The sequence below is a fragment of the Hippopotamus amphibius genome, chromosome 4, assembly GCF_030028045.1.
Source record: "Hippopotamus amphibius kiboko isolate mHipAmp2 chromosome 4, mHipAmp2.hap2, whole genome shotgun sequence".
NCBI classification, from domain to species: domain Eukaryota; kingdom Metazoa; phylum Chordata; class Mammalia; order Artiodactyla; family Hippopotamidae; genus Hippopotamus; species Hippopotamus amphibius.
Window position 1 is genome coordinate 132,376,574 of NC_080189.1, and position 26,655 is coordinate 132,403,228.

At 40.4% G+C, this 26,655-nt stretch overlaps 1 protein-coding gene and 1 long non-coding RNA gene across 5 annotated transcripts in view; one reads left to right on the forward strand and one right to left on the reverse strand.

Annotated features, from left to right (window-relative positions):
• Positions 1 to 262: 262 nt before the first annotated feature.
• Positions 263 to 26,655, forward strand: part of EPC1 (enhancer of polycomb homolog 1) — a 90,653-nt gene continuing 64,260 nt past the window's right edge. Inside the window, exon 1 of one of the 4 annotated variants that reach the window (XM_057731167.1) lies at positions 263 to 545. In XM_057731167.1, coding sequence (XP_057587150.1) covers positions 543 to 545 — 3 coding nt within the window. In that variant the 5' untranslated portion in view covers positions 263 to 542. Of the gene's footprint in view, positions 546 to 24,545; positions 25,061 to 26,655 lie in introns of those variants that run through there. The other 3 variants (XM_057731164.1, XM_057731163.1, XM_057731166.1) reach the window with 3 other exon arrangements.
• Positions 3,657 to 24,267, reverse strand: LOC130851200 (uncharacterized). Its single transcript, XR_009053143.1, has 3 exons — positions 23,120 to 24,267; positions 6,073 to 6,186; positions 3,657 to 5,680 (listed from the first exon to the last, which is right to left on the reverse strand). It is a non-coding gene; the product is annotated as an uncharacterized LOC130851200 (long non-coding RNA).

The window sequence follows — 26,655 nt, forward strand, 5'->3', positions numbered from 1 at the left end:
GAGAAGCGTGTTGCCAGATTCGCCAAAGGGGCATTTTCCTGAGCTCACGGGGCAGTCGTGGGCGCTATTGTTTTGCAGTGTCACTTCGTAGCGAGCCCAGACTTTTCATTTGGGTGGCTGTGTTTTTAAAAGCCCAGTGTAAAATGGCACTCACACTGCATTTTTTTCCGAGCTGCAGGAGGCGGGGGGAGCGGGGGATAGTGCAGACTGTAGGGACACTGGCCTCCCAGCCAATCAGAGCCCGCCTGCTTGCCATCGCAAAGTTGTTAACCCCAGAGTCTTCTCGCTGCCGCTGCCTCCTCTGCTTTTTAATCTTCCGTGGATATTTCTCCGATTTTTCCCAAACGCCCACAGATCCTGGGGAAGCCACCCCATGCAGCCACCGATCATGGAAGAAAGTAGGACTTTTTATTTACCAAATATTTTAAAGATGTTGGAAGAGCCATATGCTGCCTGGAGGCTGTTGTTTCTAGGGACACAAGTATCCAGCCTATATTGTTACAATTCTTTTTCCAGAACTGGCTTCTTCTTTGCCTCCGCTAATGGTAAGTTTGTAATTTTAAACATTGATGTCATTACATCTTTGAATGAGCCTCCAGCTAAGAAGAATTTTCATTGTGTTTCTTCTAACAAAACCAATCTTTGTATTTTTCTTTAGCTTTGATCTCTGCACATTTCCAGCTAATCTTGTCTGGCTAATTTTTACCCAAAGGAAAAAAAAATAGGTTTGGGGTGTTTTTGTTTGTTTGTTTGTTTGTTTCCCATGATTAAAGCTAAATATTTAGGATATAAATTATACTTTAATTACTGTGAGCTAAGGGAAACTCAGCTGTTTCAAGATGGACTTGTTTTGTGGCAGCAATGTTGGTAATGCCAAATATGTGCATATCCTCTTTATAAAAATTATGTATTACCTAATTTGTTCAGACTAAATGATCAGCAGGCAAACTATGGATGTAGTTTGCTGGGTTTGGTTTGAAATAGGCCTATTGTGGTTTTCTTGACGGATTACTTGGGTACAAACTACAGAAAAGCTGCCCTTGGTATAATGAAGGTGGAGATTGACATAACCGGGTTTATATTAAGTTATGGCTGTTACTAAATAGTGGATCTTTTATTTGCTGATCAGATCTAAACTTGAGTTCCATGATCGTAATTCTCTGAGGCTCCTCATTAGATAATCTTTGCAGATCCATCTCGTTTTTCTCCAAAAAGGTACATTTGGGAGACATTTTGTAATTTTTGGCATTTTTCTAATTTTTTTTTCGTTTTTGCACACGGTGGGAGATCTTTTTTGTTTTGCATTGATCTGTGTTGGTGGCGCTGTAGCTCTCCTCAACAATTTATGTCAGTTTCACTAAAAGAAAAAAGGAGGAAAAAAAAAAAGAGGTGGGGCAAGATTTGATCTATTATCTTCTCCCTTTATTTCCTTAAAGAAAGTTTGATTTGGTCGGAGGAAATTATTCAGTTGTATTATTTTAATGTTTTCTGTGAACTGTGAACTGTGGGTGAGAACAGACACGTCGTCACAACCCATCCAGGGAGCAGCAGGGCCGAGCATGCAGTTTGCAGTTGTGTTTTATCTGATCTGATTATCTCTAGAATCAGAAAATTTTCAATAATAAGCTGTCAGTTTACCCTCTCTTTCCTCAGTAACATTTTGCATTCTCCTTCTATTACAATATCATCCATGCTAATGTCTTCAATTTAACAAAACGTTTTGAGTTTTAGTTCACTGAACGTTGTAAAAGTTGAATTTCATTTTGAACCTGGGAATTTCTTAAATAACTATTCTAAGTTTCTCCTAGGGATTTTCTAGGAGTTTGACATATAATAAGGCCTACATTGTTGTTAGTTTTATTTTGAAGTGATACGTCAGTTGAATTTATATATATCCTTGTTATAAAAAGAGCAAATATTTTGGAATAAGATAATTTTTTAAGAATATGGATAGTACTGCTTTTAACTTTAAAAATATTGGTATTTGTATATCTAAATGCAGGGTGAATCTTTTCCATCTTTGTTCTTATTGGGAGTTATCTGACTAGAGAATATGGGATTTAGGCCCAAAGCCTCCCAAGAACAAAAATGTGTATTACGATATGACATAGTTTTTACTGGTCTCTGTGAACATTTTAGTTGTTTATGAAGATAGTAAGTATGTCCTTAATTGAAAAAGAAAGTGGAGGAAATCAGTAATTGTACCTAGAAACACATTATTTTGCCAAATAAAACAAACAAAAAAACTGAAATAGTATCCTAGACCACCTTTTCATATGATTGAATAGACAATTTCTTGAGAGAGTAAAAATTTCTGGAGTTATTATTGTTTTTATTAACTTTGAAATATGTAAATGTTCATTTCACTAATCATTAAAATTTTGAAGTAGAAGAATGTGTGATAAGGACTAGGAGTAGTATTTCTGATTTTTGTATCCTTATAATTTATTTATCTGTGTAGGACTCTTTCCTTGAACTTCAAAAATAATTATACATTATGCCTATATTTTGTTTATACTCTGCTATAAAAATTTGAAAATGTTCACTGTAACATTTTATCTCTTCGTAAAATTTAAGTGCTCCCATAAAGACTGGTTTTGACATTATAGATTATTTATAGAATGAAATACTACAGGTATAAATATATTATCTAACCCTCTGATTCTGCTGGAGAGTTTAGTTCTCTAAAGTTAATCTACTGAATAAAATATACTTCCCAATATGTTTATTGCTAAAATATTCTGTTATTCAGCTGGTGAGTTTTTTCATTTTAATTTGTGAAAACTAAAAATGTTTATATAATGTAGCCCCTCTTTTAAAAACAAACTGATGCTGTGAAGTCCATATGTAGCTATGCAATGTTCTTTGTTCTCCTATATCATCGACTATTACATCATTGATTATGAGTAACCATTATAGTTACATCTTCACTTTTTAAAATCACCCATAGATATTTATGTTAACGATATTCTTCTATCTGTGATTCTTACATCACTAAGTAAGGAGGTTTAAATCTATGAGGCAAAAACAATTCATTGTTTTATATTATTCTCCATTTTTAAATCCACCTTGTGCTTCATTTTAGCTCTTGATTCTTTGGATGTTAATTTTTTTTTTATTGATAACATTTTGTAGGCATTTAGTTTATGAGTTTGGTGAGATTATGATTAAAATAATTATAATAAACTATGTTTTATCATAAAAAATATTTGTTAGATGTAGTGTATAGAGAACTAACTCAGTTTTTCATAGTAACAGTTGCTAGATCATGAACAACAAAGAATTATTGTTTTTAATCTTGAAATGTCATTTCAGTCAACAATTACACACTTATTTTTTTCTTGCACACCTTTTATCAGAGATAGTAGCAAATTGACTATGTTAAAATATCGTTATCATTTTTTTCACCCTGCCCATCCCTCTGACGGAGGGGAGGGGTCAATGAGTAGTAAATGGCCCAAACATAGTTAGCAGAAAGAAGAAATAAATGATCCCAAAGACCCAGAAAATCTGTAAATCAAATTCCAAACAATAAACCTCAGAAATATGAACTTGAAATTATGAGCTGGGTCAATAATGGAAATAAACTGAAAATTTTATTAAGACTTCATGTAGTGAACCAACATAATTTTCTAATTTATTAATTTGTATCCATTAGTATTGCTAAAGATTGGGGAAATTTTCAGGTTAGCAAGCCTAATAGGAAGGATGAAGTAACAAAGGGAAGAAACATTTACAGTGATGTTAAGATGACATCATAAAATGCTGAAAATATCAGTATTAACCAGAACCAATCTAACATACCATGGAATAAACTTTTTTAGAAGAAGGAAAAATAGTGAAAAATTTTGCTCTCTGAAAACCAAGTTCAATACAGACCTGAAACTGTATATATTTCTAATTCCACCCTCTTTTTGTGCGTACTTACCTGTGTTATTTCTTGGACATATTATCACATGTTTTGCAAAGGAAGAGACGGGGAAAGAAAATAAGAGATCAAATGGGTGTTTGTGTTATGACTTTGTTTTTTATCTTTCCAAAAAAGATTCTCAAATGGAGAATCTTTCTCTTAGTGGAAAGTAAAGCAAAGATAATGATTTCTTGAAGAAAAAGATGAAAGGAGTATCCTTTATATTTGATTTATTCAACATTTATTTCTTTTGGGGGGTTAGTCTGTTCTAGATTTCCTCCTATTATGTGCTATGATGCTAAAGTGCTAGGATACCACATTCAGACAAAGAGGCAAGGATCCTTGCTCTCAGGGAGTTTACAGTCCAATATGGTTCAACATTTTAAAGATACTTAAATCTAAGGTCTTAGATGTGGGAGGGTCTCATCTGAGAATAAAGGCAAAATAAGATCTCTGGGGTAAAACTTTTTTTAAAATTTAAATCTATTTATATAGGATTTAACAAGTATCCTCTGTCCTTCTATTGAAGGACCCTTACTTGGGACACAGTAAGGGGAAGATAGCCCTCACATTTTAGACAGAGCCCAAATAGATGCTATATAAATAGCTGGTTACCTAATGCAAATTCCTAGTGCAAAGTGAGAAATAAAACATTAACTTATTCACTTGAGAAGAAAGGAGGCAGGGATCACTCTGGTAGTAGGAATTTTGGGTGTATCCTTGTGAGGCCCATTTAATGAAAAAAAAATTTTAATGTGGTAAAGCCTCATTTTGTACATTTTGCTCTGCTTGTCATGAAATAAATGTCAATGTCAATAAAAATTGTGAAATGAAGCTTGGAAATACAATTATAGTGTTAAAGAATTACATCAGAATTAAAAAATTTATTTTTATTTTGAAATCTGAAATAATTTTAATGATATTTAACAGAAATTTTTATAATAACTATTTGTATTTTAACTTACAAAGGTAATATGATTAGACATTTAGCTAATGGTTAATTAGTTACGTACGTCAGATATGGAGCAAGAAAGTAGGACTGCTATTATATACAGATGAATTGGAAGGGAAGGAACTATTCATTAAGAAATCTCTATGTGTGGTTTAAGATGACCTCCAGAGTAAAGTCACCAAACTATTTTGTCATACAGCCAATTAAGATACTAAACGTATTACATCATACAGTTTGCTTTTTTACTAACATAGGATCCTACTGATAATGGTGTTAAAAAAATGAGGACATTTATTATTTCAACTAAATTAATAATCAGGAGGCAAGCCAGTTCTGGGTTTGGTTCAGTAGCTCAACAATGTTATCAAATTCCTTGGTAGGTTCCATTCTTTTACATTGCCATAATGTCAGCAATGTTTTTCATCATAGTCACAAGATGGCTGCTGTGGCTCCAAGCATCATATCCTGATATTACAGTTTCCAGAGGGAGGAGAGTTTCTCTTATGCCTCTTTTTAGAAGGGAAGAAATTCTTTCGCAGAGCCCCACAGCACAATGCTTCTTACAGTTCTTTTGCCGGGTTTGTAGGAAGTGCTCATACCTAAACCCTATCACTGACCAGGAGATTGAAGTTACCTTAACTGGTTTTGCTAGAGAGGAGCTCTTGGAAAGGTGAACACCTACTGAGTATCCAGTGCTCAACGTGGCTAGCTCCCATTTGCTTTTTATAAACTTTAACAGCTTTGTAGAAACATTCTTCAGTGATAAAACATGAATATCTGTTTTCACAGAGACCAGATCCATCTGGTCATGGATGCAGCTAATTAAAAAAAAATAAACATTTAATTAGAGCTTATTATGTCCTAGCCTCTAGGTTAAATGCTACCTTTATTAAACATTTCCTGAAATCCTCACACAAACTTTGGTGACAGGATAATTATCATACCCATTTTACAGATAGGAAACAGGCTTAGAGAGGTTTGGCCCAAGTTACACAGCAAATGAAAAGACTGGAGTTTGAACCTGGGAAGTCTGAAATCAGACCCTGTGTACCTACCTATTCTTCTATACTGTCACATCCAATTTTTGTGAATTTATGTTCTGTAAATTGGCATATTTTAAATGCACTGAATGATATCCCTGTTTAAACGAATATTCTAGTGACTAATTTTATAAATCCAATAACCTTTTCTTAAAATGAGGAATGCTTACCTAATTTATCAGCTGTCCATATCTGGATTTTTGTATGTTGAATTTGCTGAAGAAACACGTACTGCATCTCATCTCTTCAGGAACATCTCGTGAAATTCTTTAGAAGTTGCATTTCTATTGGGAAAAAAGATCAGAGAGTAGAGAGTCAGTGAGGCTTTGTTGAAGTGGGTAAATTCATGATTCATGACACTAGGTCGAAAGAGAATATTGGCTTCTATTTCACAACTTACAAGGTCAATTTTATGTACAAAATGTTTCCATCTTTTCCATCTTTGGAATATATGGAGGTTTACCCCTGTGGGACATTTTTGGGGGATTCAGTGTACTTTAGATCAGTGGATCTCAAACTTGAGTGTGCACCAGAATCATCTAAAACACAGGTGGCTGGACCCATAGCTGGGATTCCTGGATCAGTGGGTCTGGGGGGAGGCCTAAGAAGCTGCCGGCCCCCAGATGCTGCTGGTCCAGGGACCACCCTTTGAGCCATTGCTCTAGAGGATCAGATGGTAGCTGCCATGGTAAATATTTTGGCTTCGAAATATGCCAAACTGTAAAGGATGTCATTTCATAATTGGTGAATATATGAATAAATACATATACAGGATTGAATGGATGGTCAGGACAGCCTCCTTGAGAGCTGAGCAATGACTTGAAGGAGGATCTAACTTAAGCCTCAGCATGAACATCACATTTGAGATTTATTTTTCCAGCAATTCATATATGTGTGCATTTTTAACTTTAAAAAAAATAGTAATCTATAATTTACCAATTATTTTTAAAAGCAAGTAAAAATAGAACTTAGTTGTGCTTGGTAGCAAGTTACATCTGAAAAAGACTTCTGTATCTGCGGCATTTTGCTGGTTTTTCTCAAGATTTTATCCCATCAGCCACTAAAGCCCCACATTCATTGAAAGGACACAGTTTCAATGAGACTGAGAAAGAGAGGCCGTCATGCTAATGACCTATATTTAGCTCTGAAACTCAGGCCACTGCCCCCATCCAGTGGAAACTCTCCATCCCCCGAGACAGAGGTCACAACCTCCCACAGAAAACACTCTTATCTGCCAAGGAGCCAAGAGGACCTTTCCAAGAGTTTAATTGCTTCACTGCTTTGAGACTTAAGAAATCATTTAGTTCTGAAGGCTTTTGCTCATTTTTCATAAAGTCCAAGAAACAAACCTCCAAGATAAATGAGTAAAAAACAATCAGCCAATTCAGTGTCCTTTACATTCTCAGAAGCCTGTATAAGTGCTGAGCTATCCTTGTATCCACTGGAGGCCTCGTCAGGAAGCTGGGATGAAGTACCCTGAAGAGGCAAGTTTGGACTTGTTTCGCCCAGATGCAAAAAACGTCACTTAGCACCTATGTAATTACAGACTCAGGTCTTTAAAATGGCCTAAAACTGCCAGAACTGTGCTGTCCAGGACAGCGGTCACTAGTCACATGTGGCTATGTAAATTTGAATTAATTAAAATTAAACATTCAATAGTTACACCTGGCTGGTGGTTACTGTATTGGACAACAGATTTATGGAATGTTTCTGTCTTGGTCGTTCAAGTTGCCATAACAGGATACCATAAACTGGGTGGCTTATAAACAACAGAAATTCATTTCTCAGAGTTCTGGAAGCTGGAAGTCCAAGATCAAGGTGCTGGCAGATTCTGTGTCTGGTGAGGATCCACTTCTTGTTTCATAGATGTGCCCTTACACGGTGGAAGCAGAGAGGGAGTTCTCTGGGGTCTCTTTTACAAGGGCACTAATCCCATTCATGAAGGCTGCACCCTCATGACCTAATCACCTCCCTAAGGCCCCACCTCCAAATACCATCACATTAGGGGCTAGGATTTCAATATATGAATGGGGAGTGGGGGAGACATGTAAACATTTAGTCTATAGCGATATCCATAATTTCGGACATTTCTATTAGAACTTCAGACCACTGTAGGCTTACACTGTGGACCAGTGGGTCTCAACTCTGTCTGCACTTAGAATCACCCAGACACTTTAAAATGCCTGCACCCTACCCCCAGAGGTTCTAGCTGATCTGGGTGGAATCTGGGCACAAGTATTTTCCAAAGGCTGTCTATGGGATTCTATCAATAATACGCAGCTGGGGTTGAGAATTGCTGAGTGACACTATGGAAGACAACCACTAAGCCAAAAGTTGGGGAGGTCAGTAGATCATGTTGCTACTTCTCATCTCAATCTTTCAAAAGCTACAATCCATGTCATAGGAAGTGAGAAAGGTTCGAACTGAAAGAATAACTGGACAGTCAAACCAGTCCTGTCAGCATATGCTCATTGCCTGGTAAGCACCAACTCTAGCTGGAAGAAAAACAGACCAGCTGACACTCTTCAGGTACAAGTTACTTGATGACTTCAAGAGTGAGTCTTGTATATTGAAAGGCTATGCTGAAATTGAGTTTTTGAAAAATAATACGAAATAGATTAAAGTTACATACCCAAAGGTAGTTCTTCCTTATGTTTTTAAATTTAGCTTACAAATCTTATCATATTTATAAATCCTGCAAATTTTAGAAGTCATGGTCCTTTAAAATTTGGTCTCATTTATAGCATTATTTAACACCTCCCAACTTTTTATATACATTTATACATTTACCACATCTGATTGCCTACTTTGGTAGTTTAGCAGACATCTTTAAGAAAGTCTTACCCATCTCATAAATTTAACTTCTAAATATGGTGATTCTTAAGTTTTCTTTAATGTTTCGACACTGCATATAACTTAGTAGGAGTTCTACTTAAAAGTGTACTAAGCTGACCTCTTACTCCATTAGGTCAAATGTTCTGAAACAGAACAATTACTTAGACTAAAAAACATGTCTGTACTTATTCTAAACCTTTCTGAAGTTAAAAGATCAAAGATTCTTACTTACTAAGAAAAAAGTTATGCCCTACCAAAAAATGTGGGGTGTTGCCTTAAGATTTTTTTTGTTTCTTTGTTTGTTTGTTTTTGTCTGCCTTCTCAGCATATTGAAGTTTCTTGATGAGCAGAGGTTTTGATTAGAACACAATTTGATCCCTGTCTGAGACACTGTGACATAATGAGCCTTGTTTATGTTCACTGTATCAAAAAAAAAAAAAGTGTTCTTAAAGCCTACTTTCCTGAGAGACTGTCATATCTTTACCTTTTTTTCAAGTCAAGTTAGAATCATTGGTCCCCACACAAGTGGCTATATCAACTGACAAATATTTCGATTTTGCATTTCTTAATTTTTAAAAATATATTACTGTCCTTTAGAGACCCTTGAACTTGGCAGGCTCCTATATTCCTTCATGTTCTGTCTTGTAGGACAATCAACTCTCGCAGATATTAACAGATACTTAATAGACATTGAATCTCTCTCATGGCTTTTGTCTGACTGTGTGGCCACAATTTCCAAGGTGATTCTATTGACAAGGTTTTTTTTTAACTTCCAGATAGCTGATTAGAAGCCTCTCCATGCACATTTCTGTTGAAGACATCACGAGAACATTTTAAGTACACAGCTTTGACTGATCTCAGTTCCTCGACCTGCCCTTTACTACATGCATAACCTTCGGCCAGTTACTTAACTGTCCAGACCCCCAGTTTCCTCTTCTATGAATCAAAGTAATATTACCTGTTCACGATGGGGTCATGCATCTAAAGCACCTAGAATAGTGCCTGCCATGACATAAGCACTCAGTATGTGCTTTAAATGCATTTTTTCATTGATACTCCTGATTTTAGGGATCAAAATAGGCCTTACACAGTATAATGGGAATTTAAAAGATCACCCCACTCAGATGTAAGGTTGTTGTAATATTAGAGAGGCTCCCCTTGTCCTCCCCAGATACTCTATGAAAAGTCAGTCAGCTAGCCTCTCCAAGAAATAAGGTTCCTTCATTAACTGCTCTTCACTCATTAAATAAATCCTTATGGAGCTTCTACTACAGTAAAACAACAACTAGTGTGAGAAAACAAACAGACAAACAAAACAGTATAACGTACAGAGCTTTAAAGGGCCAAAGGGAGAACAGAAGAGAAGCATTTGGGAATTGGGGTAAACTTCGTGGAGCAGGTACTTTTGACCAGAGCCTTGGAAGATGGGCTAGGCTTTCAACATGTGGACATTGAGAGGAGACATCTAGGCGAAGAGAGCAGTGTGAACACAGGCAAGGAGGAGAGAAAACACACCGGCACTTGCGAATACCAGCTAGAAGTCCAGGGTGGAAAGAGAGTAAGCTGTAATGCATGGGGGCTAGAGACTGGGGGGAGATAGGCCCATGGTGGGAGCTTGGAATCAGCACACGGAGAACTTGGAATCCCAAGCTCGGGAACCTGGATGTCAGTCGTTGCCCGTCTAACATCAGTTCAAATGCTTGTAACTGGCCAGAAAATGGTGATGGGATAAATAGGGAGGAACTACCCCTTTGATATTAACCTGTTTACCCATTAGCCTGGTAGAAGAAAACTCCAGTGGTCTGGATCTCTGGCTAGATAAGTTTTGATGGGAAGAGTAAAGAGAAGGAAAAAAGGTTGAAAGTTTGGGACAATTTTCAGTTACATGTGGACGCTGGGCAGCAGGGGGCAGCATGAGGGCACTGAAGAGTGGAAAGAATGCATAAGGGGTTTACTTGCTTTTGTTTACTATTTCTTGGCAATTATGAATTTATATCTATAAGGCTACTTGTATTGATAATCACTTAGTATTCTTTTCCCCAAAATAAATAGCAATTTACAGAGAAAAGAAGAGAAATAAGAGACTGGCTAATGGCAAAATGACATTGCTGTTCATTTGAGAGAATAAAAATAGACAGTTGTCTATGTATTATTTCCTTTCAAATGCATAGGAACTCAGATTTTGTATAAAATTTAAAAGTATTCATTTCAATTGGAAACACATCTTTATATGATTTTAAGATTTTGCACTTTTTTGGATGCACACTTGTTCAGCTACACTACATTAAAGGAATTAGTGAAATAGTGGGGGAAATCTTGAAAATAAAATCTGAGTTAAATAATGAATAGAATTTTCAATATATATTCTATTTTACATACCAAATATATGGAATTTCAAATTTGGTTTTTTATGATTATTAAATTATTTAAAATCTTTTTCCTTTATATCTAAAATTCAAGACTAGCTACACTAAATTTCATAAGACTTTTCTGGTGCAATTCACTTCTTACTGACCTTTTTAAAAGTTTGAGTGGTTAGTGATGTTAAGAGCGGAAAATTGGAAATTTCCAGGTAGATTCTTTGTAGCCCTGGAATTTACCATTGTGAATGCTATGTTAAACCCAGCAGAGAACTTCCCTCTCTCTCTCAAGTGTGTGAGGAAGATGGTATCACACTGTTTCCCACACTGCACACCTAGGGAGGAACTTTCTTCTGTCTCTCTCTCCCTCTGTTCCTTTGTATGATTCTCTCATTGTCCATCATACATGTTTAGGAGATCGTGATTCCTATGTGGGTCCTTCATGCACTGCTCTTTCCTTCCTCATTTCACCTTGTTGTATGTGCTTCTTTCCATGTATTGCTGTAACACCCTTTACTTGTCACTTTAAATAGCCACATAAATTGACTGATGACTATTCCATGATTGTTGAATATTGATTGCCACTTCATTGTGGAAAATCCGAAACGATGAATAAACTTTCGGTTTCAGATAGTTAATCTGAAAATTAGTTCTTAAATATCATGAAAAGAGATGAAAATAAACCACTTTGTAAAGTAAATTTATGAAGCATTATATATTTTATTTCAATCATTTATGCCTGAAAATATAAAGAAATAAATTTATTTTAAATGTTCCCTTCAAACCAGGATATTCCAGAATATTCACACAGGACATACCCTGTTTGTTTTTACAGGAATTAGGTTCGTTAAGCGCAATGACATCTTTTTCTTTTGTATTTCCCATGGTTCATAATTACAATGCTTGCACAGAGATGAGGCCCAATAAATGAACAATGATAGGAAAACTTATTAAAGTATATAAAACATAACCTGTTTTTTGGTGTAAGATTGAAATGTACTCTTTATACTTTCATCATACTTTTCAAATTGTTACATCGGTTACATTGTTACTATTGTTGTTGCTGCTGCTTGGTATTTTTTTTCAGTGCTTGGACAATGATATTGTGCTAATCATTTTCTTATTACACAGAAATTCCCTGCACTTTTTCAGTAAGAATATCAGACTAATTGCAGATCTTTTATTACCAGACTGAATTATTTTGCCCATTTCTGCTTCAGCTTTTGTTTCAAAGTTTGTATCTTTCTTTCCATATTAATTCTGAATCTTTATTTTTCGGTTTTAATGATATGTTTGTTAGGCACGTGGATCTCTCAGGTCACATTTGACCACACTTACGGCAAGGCTACTTCTACTAAGCATCCTTTAAGAACTTTTTGTTTAATCATCAAGTGTTGCTAATTATCAGCTAATACAGTATAACATCTTGACTCACTCATTGAAATTACTCTCCCTAAGGCATATCTTCTAGGACTTCATTTGCTCTCATACCCTTCTTAAGGGTCTTCTATACTACGTAAACATATAGTCAGGAAACGCCAAAGGCATAGTTTCCATAGAAATCACATATCTCAAATTTAATTTTTTCTTAGCTTTTTGCATTTAGAAAATTTCATGTGTCCCTATTTTTTCTACCAACTATAGAAATGGGAAGATAATCATAAAATTTGAGAATTGGAAGCATTGAGAGGGATCATTAAGTCTTAGTCCTTCTTTTCAAAGTTGAAGATACTGAGGTCCAGGGAGATGAAGATCAAGATCACATAGCTAGTTGGTGGCAAAGCCAGGACTGGAGCCTCCAGCTTCTATTTTTTATTTTTAAAATTTATTTATTTATTTGTTTATTTATTTATTTTTGGCTGCGTTGGGTCTTAGTTGCTGCCTGCAGGCTTTCTCTAATTGTAGTGAGCTGGGGCTACTCTTTGTTGTGGTGTGCGGCCTTCTCATTGCAGTGGCTTCTCTTGTTTCGAAGCACAGGCTCTAGGCTCACAGGCTTCAGTAGTTGTGGCATGCAGTCTCAGTAGTTGTGGTGCACAGACTTAGTTGCTCTGAGGCATGTGGGATCTTTCTGGACCAGGGATCGAATCCATGTCCTCTGCACTGGCAGGCGGATTCTTAACCACTGCACCATCAGGGAAGTCAGGAGCCTCCCACTTTTATATTAAAATGCTCATAAGTAACTATTGAATACAGATGAGATAGGCTTGCATGAATTATTTTTTAATTCATTGATGACAATTATAAAAATGTAACGGCTTAAAAAGCACTTTGCTTTAAAAAATTAGTTTCAAAAACTCACATAATGGAGGCAATATCATTATAAAATTAGACTATTTTCTCTATACTTACAATTCTTTCATTTGTTATTCCCATGGAGAATTAAGAAAGATGATTATACAGAATATTGTTAAAAATTAATGCTGAAGAATCATTGTTTTTCAGGGAGAGCATGAAACTTTAGTTATTGCAAGAAAGCACAGAGTATAGAACAACCCAAGAAAATAAAGGCAAAGAGAATTCTGTTAAGATGGAAGAAGGGTAACTAAATGCTGGAGAAACATGCAACAGCGTCCCCTACAAGCCTGATGTGAAGGAGTGTGTGTGTGTGTGTGTGTGTGTGGGTGTGGGTGTGTGTGTGTGTGTGTGTGTATTTTTGTGAAGGGAAGGAGAAAAGATGGGGTTTGGAAAATTATTCAAGAAGGAACACATTTATTCAAATAGCATTTCTTTCTTTTTAAGGTTTGGGTTTTGAATGTTGTTGTTGTTGTTGTTTTTCTGAGAAAGGAGGACTAAACAGCTAGTGTAAATCCAGTGTAGTGTTTATGTTAAAATGAAGGTAACTAGGGCCTGGGTCACCCTACTTGGGTAACCAATTTTCCACCCTCCATTGGAAACCATTTCTTAACCGTTAAGAAAAATACTCAGGTTTTTTAGTGAAATAATATCGAACAACTTATTGAAATCTTACTATCATGACAGGCACTGAAGTCATCTTGTAAGATTTTGTAAGGATTAAATGAGATTATGCAAGTAAAGCACCCAGGCCAAAGTGAGAAATCAGTAAATGTGTTTATGTGGCTTATTTACCTATTCCAAACAATACTTGGAGGTATGCATTATCTCAGTATAGTGTAGAAGGTAAGAATTTTTATTCAGGTTCACAGAGCTAGGAAAGAGCAGAGCTGAGATTCAAACTCAAATCATGTCTGACTCAAATCAGCACTTTTAATCACTGTATTACACTCTTTTAGCAATTTTGCTTAAAGCTCCTGTGTATCATTGGCTAGAAACCTTAAATGCTGCTTTAAAGTTAAATTAATGAGCAAAGTCAAGAAAATGTTTTTATTTATTTTCTGTTCTAAATGGGTTTTTAAAATATTTATTCATTTATTTACTTTTTTACTTTATTTATTTATGGCCATGTCAGGTCTTCATTGCTACATGCAAGCTTTCTCTAGTTGTGGTGAGTGGGGGCTACTCTTTGTTGAGATGGGTGGGCTTCTCATTGTGGTGGCTTGTTGCAGAGCACGGGCTTTAGGTGTGTGGGCTTCAGTAGCTGTGGTACTAGGGCTCAGTAGTTGCAGCACGTGGGCCCATTAGTTGTGACTCACAGGCTCTAGAGCACAGGCTCAGTAGTTGTGGCGCACACTTGCACCTAATTGCTCCGTGGCATATGGGGTCTTCCCAGACCTGTGTCCCCTGCGTTGGCAGGTGGATTCTGAACCACTGAGCCACCAGGGAAGCTCTCTAAACAGCATATTAGATAAGGAAAAATTTGAGAAAACTGTGAAAACTTATAACCATAAAAAATATAATACAGGTACATTTCTTATCTCAAAATAATTCAAACACCATAGATTTCCTAAATTTTTATATCATGCTAGACGCTTTCTCAGTTACTCTAACTGAAAAAAATGGCAAGATAAATTAAAAGCGGTGAAAGAGTATTGAAAAATAAAGTGGGTGAATTGGGTGTTGTCTTGAAGATTTCCTATTTATGGAAATGTCTACAGAGCCCTAGACCAGCAATCAAGCTTCTGTGATCAACTGCATGATTTGAACGGCTGATAGATCTTCTGTTTCAGTGTGTTATGTGGGGGCAAATATACATATGCCCTTCCTAACCACTGTGGTGAAACTGAAATAAAATAATATATTCTTCCTTACATTTGTATGACACTTTGCAACTGTCAAAAAAATTTTCACCATAATATCTTATTTGTTCTTCACAATGGTCTAAGAGGAGAGAAAGTATTCTTTCTTTCTTTATTGGTCGTGTTGTGTTTTGTTGCTGTGCATATGAACTTTCTTTAGTTGTGGTGAACGGGGGTTTCTCATTGCGGTAGCTTCTCTTGTTTTGGAGCATGGGCTGTAGGCGCACAGGCTTCAGTAATTGTGGCATGGGGGCTCAATAGTTGTGGCTCGTGGGCTGGAGAGCCACAGGCTCAGTAGTTGTGGCTACATGGGTTAGTTGCTCTGTGACATGTGGGGTCTTCCCCGACCAGGGATCAAACCCATGTCCCCTGCATTGGTAGGGGGATTCTTAACCACTGGGCCACCAGGGAAGTCTAGAGAAAGTATTCTGTAGACCAAGCATTCGAGATGCTTAAGGCCCAGTGATGAAATCATTTCTACAGGCTCATGCTGCTGGTAAATGGTAGGCCTTAGATGAGCATCCGGATCCTCCAACATGGAAGCCAGTGTTCCTTCCAGTACATAATGCTGTGTCTCACTACACTGTGTTGCTACTTTTAATGCAAAATGTTACATATCATTGGACTCTTTTTACACAAAGCACTCACCCTGAGAGAAACAGCAGCAACCTGTGCAGGAGAGGCCCTGACCTCTGGGGGAGCTTGCTTGACCAGATTTGGAGATTAAGCGGTCACTGGGCAACCACTGGGTGAATCAATTGGCAATGTGGGGGTGGGGGTGGGGGTACAGCAGAGCTCCTTGTAGATTTCAACATAGGACACTAAACTCTGAAATGGAAACAAAACAGCAAGATTCTAGAAGATGAGTATAAGAGTTTATATAGATTAGTTTATATATGTATCTTGGTCTCTGGTTTCATCTGAGGATTTCTCAGTTTTGTTTCCTTACCTAAGAGTTTTGAAGCCTGCCATGTTTTATACTGTATGTACAAAAATAAAGCTTGGAAAAGTAAAATGATCTCTTTAAAGGAATAGAATGAAAAATATCCTTAAAAAATAGCTCATGTGCATTCAGTGAGACTTTTGTGTCAGGTCCATGCTAAACTCTTTGCATTAATATTTTCATTGAATCAGTGTAACAACGTAGGTGATAGATTGTGTCATGATTTCTATTTTATGGTTGGAGAAACTACAGCTCCAAGAGCTTCAGTTAGAGTAAGAAAAAAAAGTCTCTGTATCAAAGTTCAACATGCCCTTTTCGTAGAGAAACTTTTGGAAACAAATGTATCTAAGCATTTTAGTTAATTTAGTATTAAACACCCAATATATCCGGAAGTATAGCAACCTGCTCAATTCTAGTTCCTGTCTTATTTGCACTGTTTTTAGCAGGATAAAAATCTTAAGAAGTGGTAATGAAGATACATTTTTACATTTATAAGCACTTTATGCTTTTTCAGAGTTCATGTCAGACTTCTTAAGTAATTAGATAACTCAATCAGAAAAAAACTATTTCCTTGAACCACCTGGGTTAGAATCTCCCAAAGTGTGCTTTTATAAAACTGAAGGTAATAATCTATAGTAAATGGTAAGGTGTTGCAAGGTGAGATAACTGGAAAATACTGCTCTAAGCATCAGTAAATAAATTTCTGCAGGACTTCTTTGAGCCTATACATTGTGAGCCTACATGTATTTTAAAGAGAAAGATATAATAGGCGGTATTTCCCTGACTTATTGGTTTTATATGTAAGTCTTTATGGAACTCTCATCTCAGAACATAACTTCTGGGATGAGTGTCTTATGAAACATAGTTCCGAAAACTGCTACGCTAACATCTGAGAAGAATATTTAATGAGGTGGGACTATCTCAAATTCTATAGAGAAGTGAGGACCACAAAGTAATATACAGTATTATTCCAACATTATAAAACAAGAAAGTAAAAAACAAAAACAAAGCCAGAAAAGACTGGAAGGATCAAAAACATCAAAAAGTTAACTGGCTTATGACTAAATCTACTAAAACCAAAATACATATCCAAATACATGTGTTACCACAGTGTCCTTGTGTTGTTTGTAGCCAATGAGTCTAGTGTTTGGGAAACCTAATTCAGAAGAAATTTTAAGATCTGGGTATGGCATATACCCTTGTCAGTTACTCACTTAAACAAGTCAGGTTGGTCTTTTGTTTACTATTTCTGCAACTTGAAAGATGGAAGATGTGGTTTACTTCCTCCTGTCACCAGGATTTTGTGAGGACTCGAGAAACAATGCAGTATATTCTCTTCTACTATGAAACCGTGGCGGCAGGGCGCTGATGATGTGTCCCTGGCTGTGTCCTGAAGCTAAGCTGACTTTTTTGCCCTCAAGGTGCTCTACTCCTGTGAGTGAGTACCTAGAAAAGTCTCATAAGAAGGCCCTTCATAGCTTGACCTGGCTTGACTTGCCTGGTAAATGATTAATGAACGTTTCAGGCACCAGTTAGCTTGTGACTCCTCCAACTCGCGTCTCAACTCACCAGGGTGAATCTTCCGCCCACAATGCCCTATAGAAATCGGGGTTGCTGTGTCTCCAGGGACCTCCTTGTCCTTTTTGTTTCTCCTCATTGATCACCTCCTTGAACAGTCAACTGGCTTCTCCCAGCCTCCTCTGCTCTTCTCCAGGCTCTTCCCCCTCTGCTGTCTCCCAGGTGTCCGTGTTCCCCAGGACTCCATCCCCAGCCCCTTCTTCTCACTCCATGAATCACTCTTCACACCTGTAACCTCACTGCTCAGGTTTGAAATCATTCACTTTCCCTTCCCTTCTCTGGAAGAGAAGAGGAACCCGACCCAGAGCACTTACCTAAGCAATCGGCACAATGTTACTCAAAGTATCATAAAGAAGATTACATATAGTGAAAGTAAAACTTTTATTTCACTAATATTACTTTTCAGGCGGATATAGAAGTAATTTCCTTTCTTGGGTCATAGGAGCAATGGCAGTTCACACAGTCTCTCTTCAAAGCCCTTTCCCTGTCAATCTTTCCTTGTCTACCACCCACTGGAAACTCTGACTGCAACCTTTCAACATAAATTTCTACTTCATTAAACAGCTTTTTCTCTTGTTCCTCTGCATTTCATCCCTTCACCCCTCATGTACCATTTATACCATAGTGATCTATGTAACACTCAAGTAGTGTTTTATGTGCTCAAAACTGTAAGACACCTACAGCTTCCTGCACTTGCCTCTCCCCTCCCCTCATGTTTATGCTTCTGCCCCTGACGACCTTGGACCCACACCTAGGCTACAGACAGCATCTGTCAGTAAGTGCCAGTCACTGGATTAGATAAGGCAACAGTAATGGAACAAAATCCAGTTTAGATAAATATGACCAAATACATATTTTGAATATATGTGGTTTAGTTTTTCAGTTTTTCTAAGATGGATTTTTATTCGTCTGGAAAATTAATTGTTGAAATATATGACATTCCTCTCTTAAGTACTAAATTGTTATTGTTCAAGTTCCAAATGGTTTCCTATTTATGCCTCCTGCCACTTCCCCAACTGCATCTAGTTGTGTCCTCATTCAAATGTTGCCACAGAGGTCTCATCAACTGCCCACCAGGACGGTGAGGAAAAGATCGGATGATTTAGGGGACCTGGGAATTAAGGAAGGCAAGTCCTAAAAATGGTCAAACAACAGATCACCCCCCACCCCCAGGCGGGGTGGTGGTCTAAATTTTGGCAAAATCCTTGCTGTGCTCAGAGTAGATTTTCTATAAATTTAGGATTTTACATTACATGATAGGATACATCATATTTCATTATCTTTTTTTTTCCTAACCCCAATACTGCTGGAGCCATTTTGTGGATTGTTTAAAATTCTAACTCATTCTCAGACAGACCTGTTTGGTTTTAGTTTTGTATATTGGAGACACCGTTAAATTGAAATAATTTTGTATCTGTCCTGCTGTAGTTTGCTGGATTAATAATGTGCATTTTACTCTTTCAAGGTAGAGGCAGACTGTTTCTGGATATACTCTGAACTTTTTTATTTTATACAAAATGTAGTTAAATATTATGTACAGAATTCCATGCATAAAACAACTCTGTAGAGAAATCAGCAGTTCAGATATTGTTTCTGTGACACCCCATTAAATACGCTGCAATTGCAACATTTACTTTCCAACATACAACACTTCATAAAGGGCTTCCAATTTTTATCTTCCTAAATGTTATTTTGGAAGAATTATTTGACGCCATTTCTTTATATAGCTTATTATGAAAATAAAAAGTGAAGGAAAATGATTACTGCAGGTGAAAATGTACTTAGTACTTTTGCACAATACTCTCAGAGCACTGTATCATTTTGTTTTAATGTTGCGATCATTGTGCATCACACATCTTAAAGACATTTTCACATTTTCCCAAGTAAATACAGACACAGTATCTTACTTTATTCTCAGCTCTGTGAGGCTACAGGGATCATGCCTTGTTTATCATTGGTCTCCTGCATGAACAGCTTTGCCTAGCTCTCAGTAAACATCCAGGAAATATTTGTTGAATGCTTGAAGGAGGGAAGCATTTGGACTCCTGATACCCAAATTGGTATCAGGAATTATTATTATTATTATTATTTTCATCTTATTGTCCCATCATTGAGAATTTAACTTCTTTGGATAACTATTCTGGCCCTCCTTCCTCCTGCCTCAGAGAAAGATGTCCTATAGTAAATCCATTTACATGATTCTTTGCTGTCAGAAAACAAACATGCCCACATCTTTCCCACCTTCAAAAACAACAAAACCAGTGGCCCTAAAAGCTATGCTCCCCTCCCCTCTGCCCCAATTCTCTCTCCCTCCCCCCCGACTGCCAAGTCTCTCTCTCAGCTCACTCCCAGGTCACTCCTCACTTCACTTTATCATCTGGTTTCTGGGGCGCCACTCTGGAATCAGACCCCAGGCATTCTGGTTGCAGCATTGCCTCTCACCATCTTTGTGACCTTATAGGCAGGACCTGCAAGCTCTAACAGGACGCGCCTCATAGATATTGAAAATTAAGTGAGATGATGCATTTAAAATGTACTTCTGCACTGCCCAGCACATAGTAAACATTCAATAAATGGTGGTTATTGTTCTTACTGATTGAACAAGATGACAGGAGCTCAGAGATGAGAAAGACAGATGTAGGCTTAAGAATTATTTTGAATTTATCTAACTACTTATTCATTCTTCAGATTAGGAAATCAGAACCCAGAGAAGTGATGTCATCAAAGTTTCACAAAGGAGGTAACATCTGAGTTGGATTTTGAAGGATAATAACAATAGCTTACATCTATTGAATGCTTACTGTGGGCCAGAGACCACATGAAAGCTTGACATGGGGAATTCCATGGTGGTCCAGTGGTTAGGACTTGGTGCTTTCACTGCTGAGGGGACAGGTGCAATTCCTGGTCAGGGAACTATGATACCACAAGCCACGTGGTGCGGGCAAAAAAAAAAAAAAAAGGCCTGAGATGGATTGTTTTATTTAATCTTCAGAACATTCCTGTGAAGTAGCATTTCAGTAGCTAGAAGTAGATGGTCTGAAGCTGGACAGGGAGAATAGAGAGAAAGGAATAAAGAAAAACCTGGAGGCAGGAAAGACCTGGCTGATTTCTGAAGATGGTGAGGAGACGTACCAGCCAGAGTGAAGAGCTTATTTGTCTTAAGCAGCAAGGAGAAATGATGCTGGAGAGAGTGAGGCAAAATTATGAGGCCTCAACAACCATGCCAAAAAAAAGAAGGAAAGAAAAGAAAAAAGAAATTAGCTCACTCTAATGAGCAAGATGAACACATGACTTGGGGAAGGGAGGATACAGATGGAAGTGGGGTTTTAGGCACATTGATTTGGGGGCCTGCACTGCACTGTGAATCCCTGAAGGGCAATCTGTACTGTGTCTTCATATCCCCAGGGACCCAGAGCCTCCACCAGCCACTGTTGGTTCCCACCAGCCACCGTTAGGAGAGGATCAGCCCCGTTTCCTATTAAGTAGGAGCTTCATCAAGGCTTATTGAAGGAATGAGTTAATCAAGGATGACTTGGACTGGAGGTTGTTTCTAGGTGGGAAGTGATGAGAGCTAAGATGATGGTTCAGACAATGGGAAAAGAAATAAGGAGGCAAATCCTAGAAACAATTTCAAGGAGATAATAGGGCTTGGGCACCTATTGGGCATAAACTAATATTTGGAGCTGTGCTTCAGGTTTATTATACACAGCAAAGTGCAGCATCAGAGCTACAGCATTTGACACATTTTTGTTGTTTAAGCAGACATTCCATATTTGAGACCAACTGAAATGAATCACATTTCAAGGTGATGATCTTTTCAGTGATTATTATTACTGTTAAAACGTCTGCCTCTTTCCTCTCTGCTCTTACTCCCGCCACCCAAGTTCTTGCCAGTTTCATCTTACACCTGGATGGTTATCATCTCCTACTAAACCCTGGCCAAGTCAACCGTCTCATCTCCCCACACACCTGGCAGTCGCCTCCTCCCCGCTTTCTGTCCGTAGAGTTGCCCTCTCCTGTGAAGACCTTGTTTTCTACCATCTCACTCCCATTATCAGTTGGGATACTAGTCATCCTTCAGAACCAAATCACACACTATCTTCCCCACAATGTCTGATCAACCCACCCGCAACCGACCACCTTCTTTCTGAACTCCCAGAGCACTGCACATCACCATCCTGTGTGGTGCTGCTCACCTCGCTAACTGGGCATCCCTTTAGCAGTATCTTATTGTATCCCCTACCATGATGGTACTGTGTATTGCCTAGTTATTCAATAAAGATTTGTGGCATGAATCGAAGCTATTTTAAATACTACAAATACCTTCCCGACCAAAAGTTTCCCTTTGGGGAAAGGTTAGTATATACAGCTTTACATGAGCATGTATCTTTTGCAACACTGCAAATTTCATGTCCCTCCTGTTGAGGATACTCAGGAAAAGAGGGAACTTTGAGTTGGGAAGAGAAAAAGTGAAAGACTGTGCAGGATGAGCCATTTTTGCAAGGGACCTTTTGGTTGGATGAAGGAAGCTGAGGAAAATTAAACCGGAGCCTTTGTTGCTGTGCTCCTGCCCCTTAGGATGGAGGGAAGTAAGAAGCTTGGAGATCCAGCCTCTGGGTCTTTGGGAACCAAGCAGGACCTGCAAGTCAGAAATCCAGGGCACTGAGCTGGATGGGGACTAGTGGCAGAAAGAAAATGTCTTTCAGCAGGCAGGTCACCTGCAAAACGCAAGCTTAACTGGTAAAGCATCTCTCTGAACCCACCATGGAGGTTGAGTCTAGAATTTCTGGAGAACAAGGAACAGTTGTACAGTGCCCATTATTACTTATGTAGGATATGGAAAATGTTATCTATAGGATGTTGTTTTAATGAAGGTTAAATACACATCTCTATATAGATATATAGATATTCATTTTCTTGGTGGTTCACTCATGACTTAAAACTGTATTTTAGGTCTTAGGTTCCTTAATTAACTCGATTTTACTACTAGGATTTTCAGAAATCTAATATAGTAAGCTGGCGAAGACGACTGTACTAGTATCCAGCCAGTATTTTCAGAACTGTTCAACCTGGCTAAGTAAGTGGCATGTGTGGTGAGCATCCCTGAACGTGACACACCCTCTCAGGGCTCTGGATCTTCCCACGTGCTGCTCCCCTGGGTCCAAGATACCTTTCTTCTCTTAATTTTTTGCCACCTTAACCCATACTTACCCCACAGAGTTTTTACCCCGATATCATCTTCAAAGAGCCTTCCCTGAATGCCTTCATTAGAGCCACTCACGCCCCAAGCGTTGGGTGCCAGTCCTGCCTGGTCCCAAATAGCCTGAGCTCTCAGCCGCACACTTACCCCAGGTGTGCCAGTTGCCATCCACGGGTCCTGCTCCCACCGTGTAAGTTCCTCCGGGAGTCCTGTGGGTGCTGAATAATTAGCAGCATGTGTAGAGGGCTGGGAGATCTCAAAAAATGTTCACTCATTGAATGAACAGATGCATTGTCTTAGTATAGGACATGTAGATGAATGTGCCCCTCGCAGGTGAGTCTGAGGATAATTTTGGGGAACTGCAACCCATTTTCTCCTTGTCTTCTCCCCACCCCGTAGGGTGGTAGCTAAGCCAGCCTGAAAGATAGCACTTTGCTTCTGTGCCTTAAGCTAATAACAGTTCCCATCCAACCCAGTATTTAAGAATAGTGATTATTTTTATTTATGTGCCCCCGGGGGAGAAAAGCAGAGGTACAGGACGTTTTTGTATCTCGGCAAATATTTGAAAACTTGCCGCCAAACCTATTAAACCCACCGCAACAGTCTTTCGGATTTTTAAAATATTCTACTGGAAAGAGCTCTCTGGATACTCATTTTCGTGTGTAATATAAACCACATGGTAGTGGTTTATACACATCCACCTAAATCTCTTCCAACAATACAGCTTTCCCTTTTTTTTTTTTTGGTTTGGCAGGAGCACTATAGGTCTTCATATAATTCAATTGCATAAAGTTTTTCAGACGACAAATGATAACAGTAAGTGTCAACCCATGGCAATGTTGAGGCAGCATCTTCTTCCAATGCAGAAAAATCATCCGGCTGTCAAATTTTGAACTGGGTCTTACTTTAAATTTTTTCCCTGACGGTTACGGTGTCCAATAATAGTGATTCCCTTTGCTTCGATGATGATAAAAGAGTGACTATGGTCGATAAAATGCAGGATGGGAAAAAAAAAACCCCAAAACACCAAAATCCTACTTTGGAGCAACGTAGGACGCCTGCTGTTTACACGGAGCGCAGTGATGGGAGCTGACCCAGGATCCGTGCGAAGCCCGTCAAATACAACCCCGAGTTTCATTAGACGTAAAGATAATGGCTGGTAAAAGTTCCCGCAAAGTAGCATCCTGCCCCGAATGGCGTCTGTCTTTTCGCCGTAAGACCTGAAACGCCGCGCCGGCCGGTGCTGGGGGCGCCCGCTCCCCGACTCCCGGGCCGGGCCGGGCCGCGCCGCCGGCGGTGACAGGTGCCCCGGCCGCCGGCGCCGCTCTCCCGCCGCCGCCACCGCCGCGCCTAAAGCCGGCGCGCGGGGGGCGGCAGCTTCCCTGCACCCTCGCCTGTCAGCCAGCGGCGCCGGGCGGGAGCGAGCGCGGGCGGCGGGCGGGCGCGCGGGCCGGGGCGGCCGGCCGTGGCCCCCGGCGTCCGAGCGCCCCGCGCGCCCCGCTGCTGCCCGTCCGCCCGCGGCCGCGGGGGCGGGGGCCGGGCGGCCGGGCGCGGGGAGCGGGGCCGGGCGCCGGGGGTTGGCGGGACGCGCGCTCCGTGCCGGCGCCCGGCCTCGAGCCCGCGCCCCCCCCCCGCGTGCCCGCGCCGCTGCGCGATGCAGTGTGGGGAATGGCTGGGGTTGGCTGAAGAGCGCACAGTGGAGTTTTAATGTCCGCCATGTTGGCCATGGCGTATTGAGGAGAGCGAGCGAGAGAGGAGCGGAGCGGCTCGGCCTCCCACCTCCCGGCGGCTCCGAGTGCCCGGACGGCGGGCTCCGCGCTCCGCCCCTCCAGTCCCCGGCAGCGGCGGGCGAGTGGGGACCGAACCCCCGGTTCTCCATGATCCCGCTGGCCGGGGCCGTTTCCCCAGAGCGGAGAGGTATCTGCTGCGCCTGAGATGAGTAAACTGTCGTTTCGGGCGCGGGCGCTAGACGCCTCGAAGCCGCTGCCGGTTTTCCGCTGTGAGGATCTGCCCGACCTGCACGAATACGCCTCGATAAACCGGGCCGTGCCGCAGATGCCCACCGGAATGGAGAAGGAAGAGGAGTCGGTACGTGTTAACTCCCCTGTCCGACCCGCCGCCGGGCCCCGCTCCCTCCGCTGCCTGCGGCGGCGGCGGAGCGCAGACCCACACAAAATGGCCGCCATCTTCTCTCCGCCGCCGACTCCCGTCGCCGGCCGGGCCTTTACCTCGCCGCCCCCGGCCTCGCCAGCCGGCCGCCGCGGCCCGGCGGGGCCTCCTCTCGGGCCACCCGCCGACCCCGGCCCCTCGGACCCGGGCCCCGCGGAGTTCGGGCGCCCGAAAGGCACAAAGGGGTCACGTGACGAGGCTGCCGGCAGCCATTTTGTGGTCGGAGCGCTTGGGCTGGGCCTTGTGCATCCGGAGAGGGAGCGAGCGGGCGGGCGGGCGGCGGGGGGTGCGGCGGCCCGGCCGCCGAGGCCCCGCCTGCAGGCCTCTCCGCGGGCCGCTGGGTGGCGCTGTGGGGCCGGCTCGGCCTTCGCGCGCCGCGGGCGCCGGGAGCGCAGGTTCCGGGCGCTCTGGGGGCAGTGCTCTCCCTGCGGCTGGCGGGGTCGGCGCGGCCCACGTGGAGCCGCCGAGGGGCCGGGCGGGGGCGGCGGGCGCCCTGCAGCGAAAGGTCCCGGCCCGCGAGCCGCCCGGAGCCGACTTTCGTTCCGTGTCCTCTTTCTGGGACTTTTGTATCCATCCCTCCTCCCCAGTCCTACTTGGTCAGAGGGTATTAACTATTACCCCTCCCGACTTTTCTTTGATCCTTGAGAATATGTTGCAGATTTGGGTGGGGGGGGGGACTACGTGGCTTTTACAAAGCCTGTAACTTTATTGTTGCTTTTCCTAATAAAATCTAAATTCGCTTGATTGCTGATTTCTCAACCTAGGGGAGAAAGGACCCAATTTAAGTAGATGTTCACAGATCTACATTTAGAAAGAGGGTTCTTTCTGATCCGTCATCGAACTCAAGTGAATTCCTTCACAGAAATTTTAACCTGGAGGTGTTTCAGTTGGGTGGGTTTCGGTACTTACATGTTGAGAGCTCACAGACACTGTATGGTAGCTGTGGCTCTCCCTGCTCGTGGAAGTTGGGCTCAGACACAAGTGTAATAGACACTTCCTCTCGTTTCCCCCAGATCCTTGACAGTGTCACTTGATGACTTTCTAACTCTAAGGAACTGCATACCTTGGTTTTCAGGTACAGCCACTTAAACAGGGGGCAGTGTGTTGACAGTTCAAGGAAGTCGAGGAGTCGCTGGATTGGTGCTACAATTTTGTGGTGGAAAATTGTACTGTAATACCTCTATTTGGTACTGTAAGAATTTTTTTTAATGTAGAAATTGTGCTCTGTAATGTTGATTTTGAAAATAAAGCTGTTTAAACTGTTTGGGTTGTTTAACCTTTTAAAGTCAAATAGTTGTGACAGTCGAATGTTCCTTCTGAGAGTAGTGTCAGCGTGTGTAGTAGTTGAGATTGTCTAGTGCGGTCCTGACTTTTAGCACCTTACCTATGAGACGGAACCTCTTAATTTCTTTTACATGTATCAATTTTAGAGTAGAATGGTGCCATTTGTTTATTTTTAAATAAGTGATTTGTTTTTAAAAATTAAAGTACTTGTGATTGCAGACTCTTGTCTT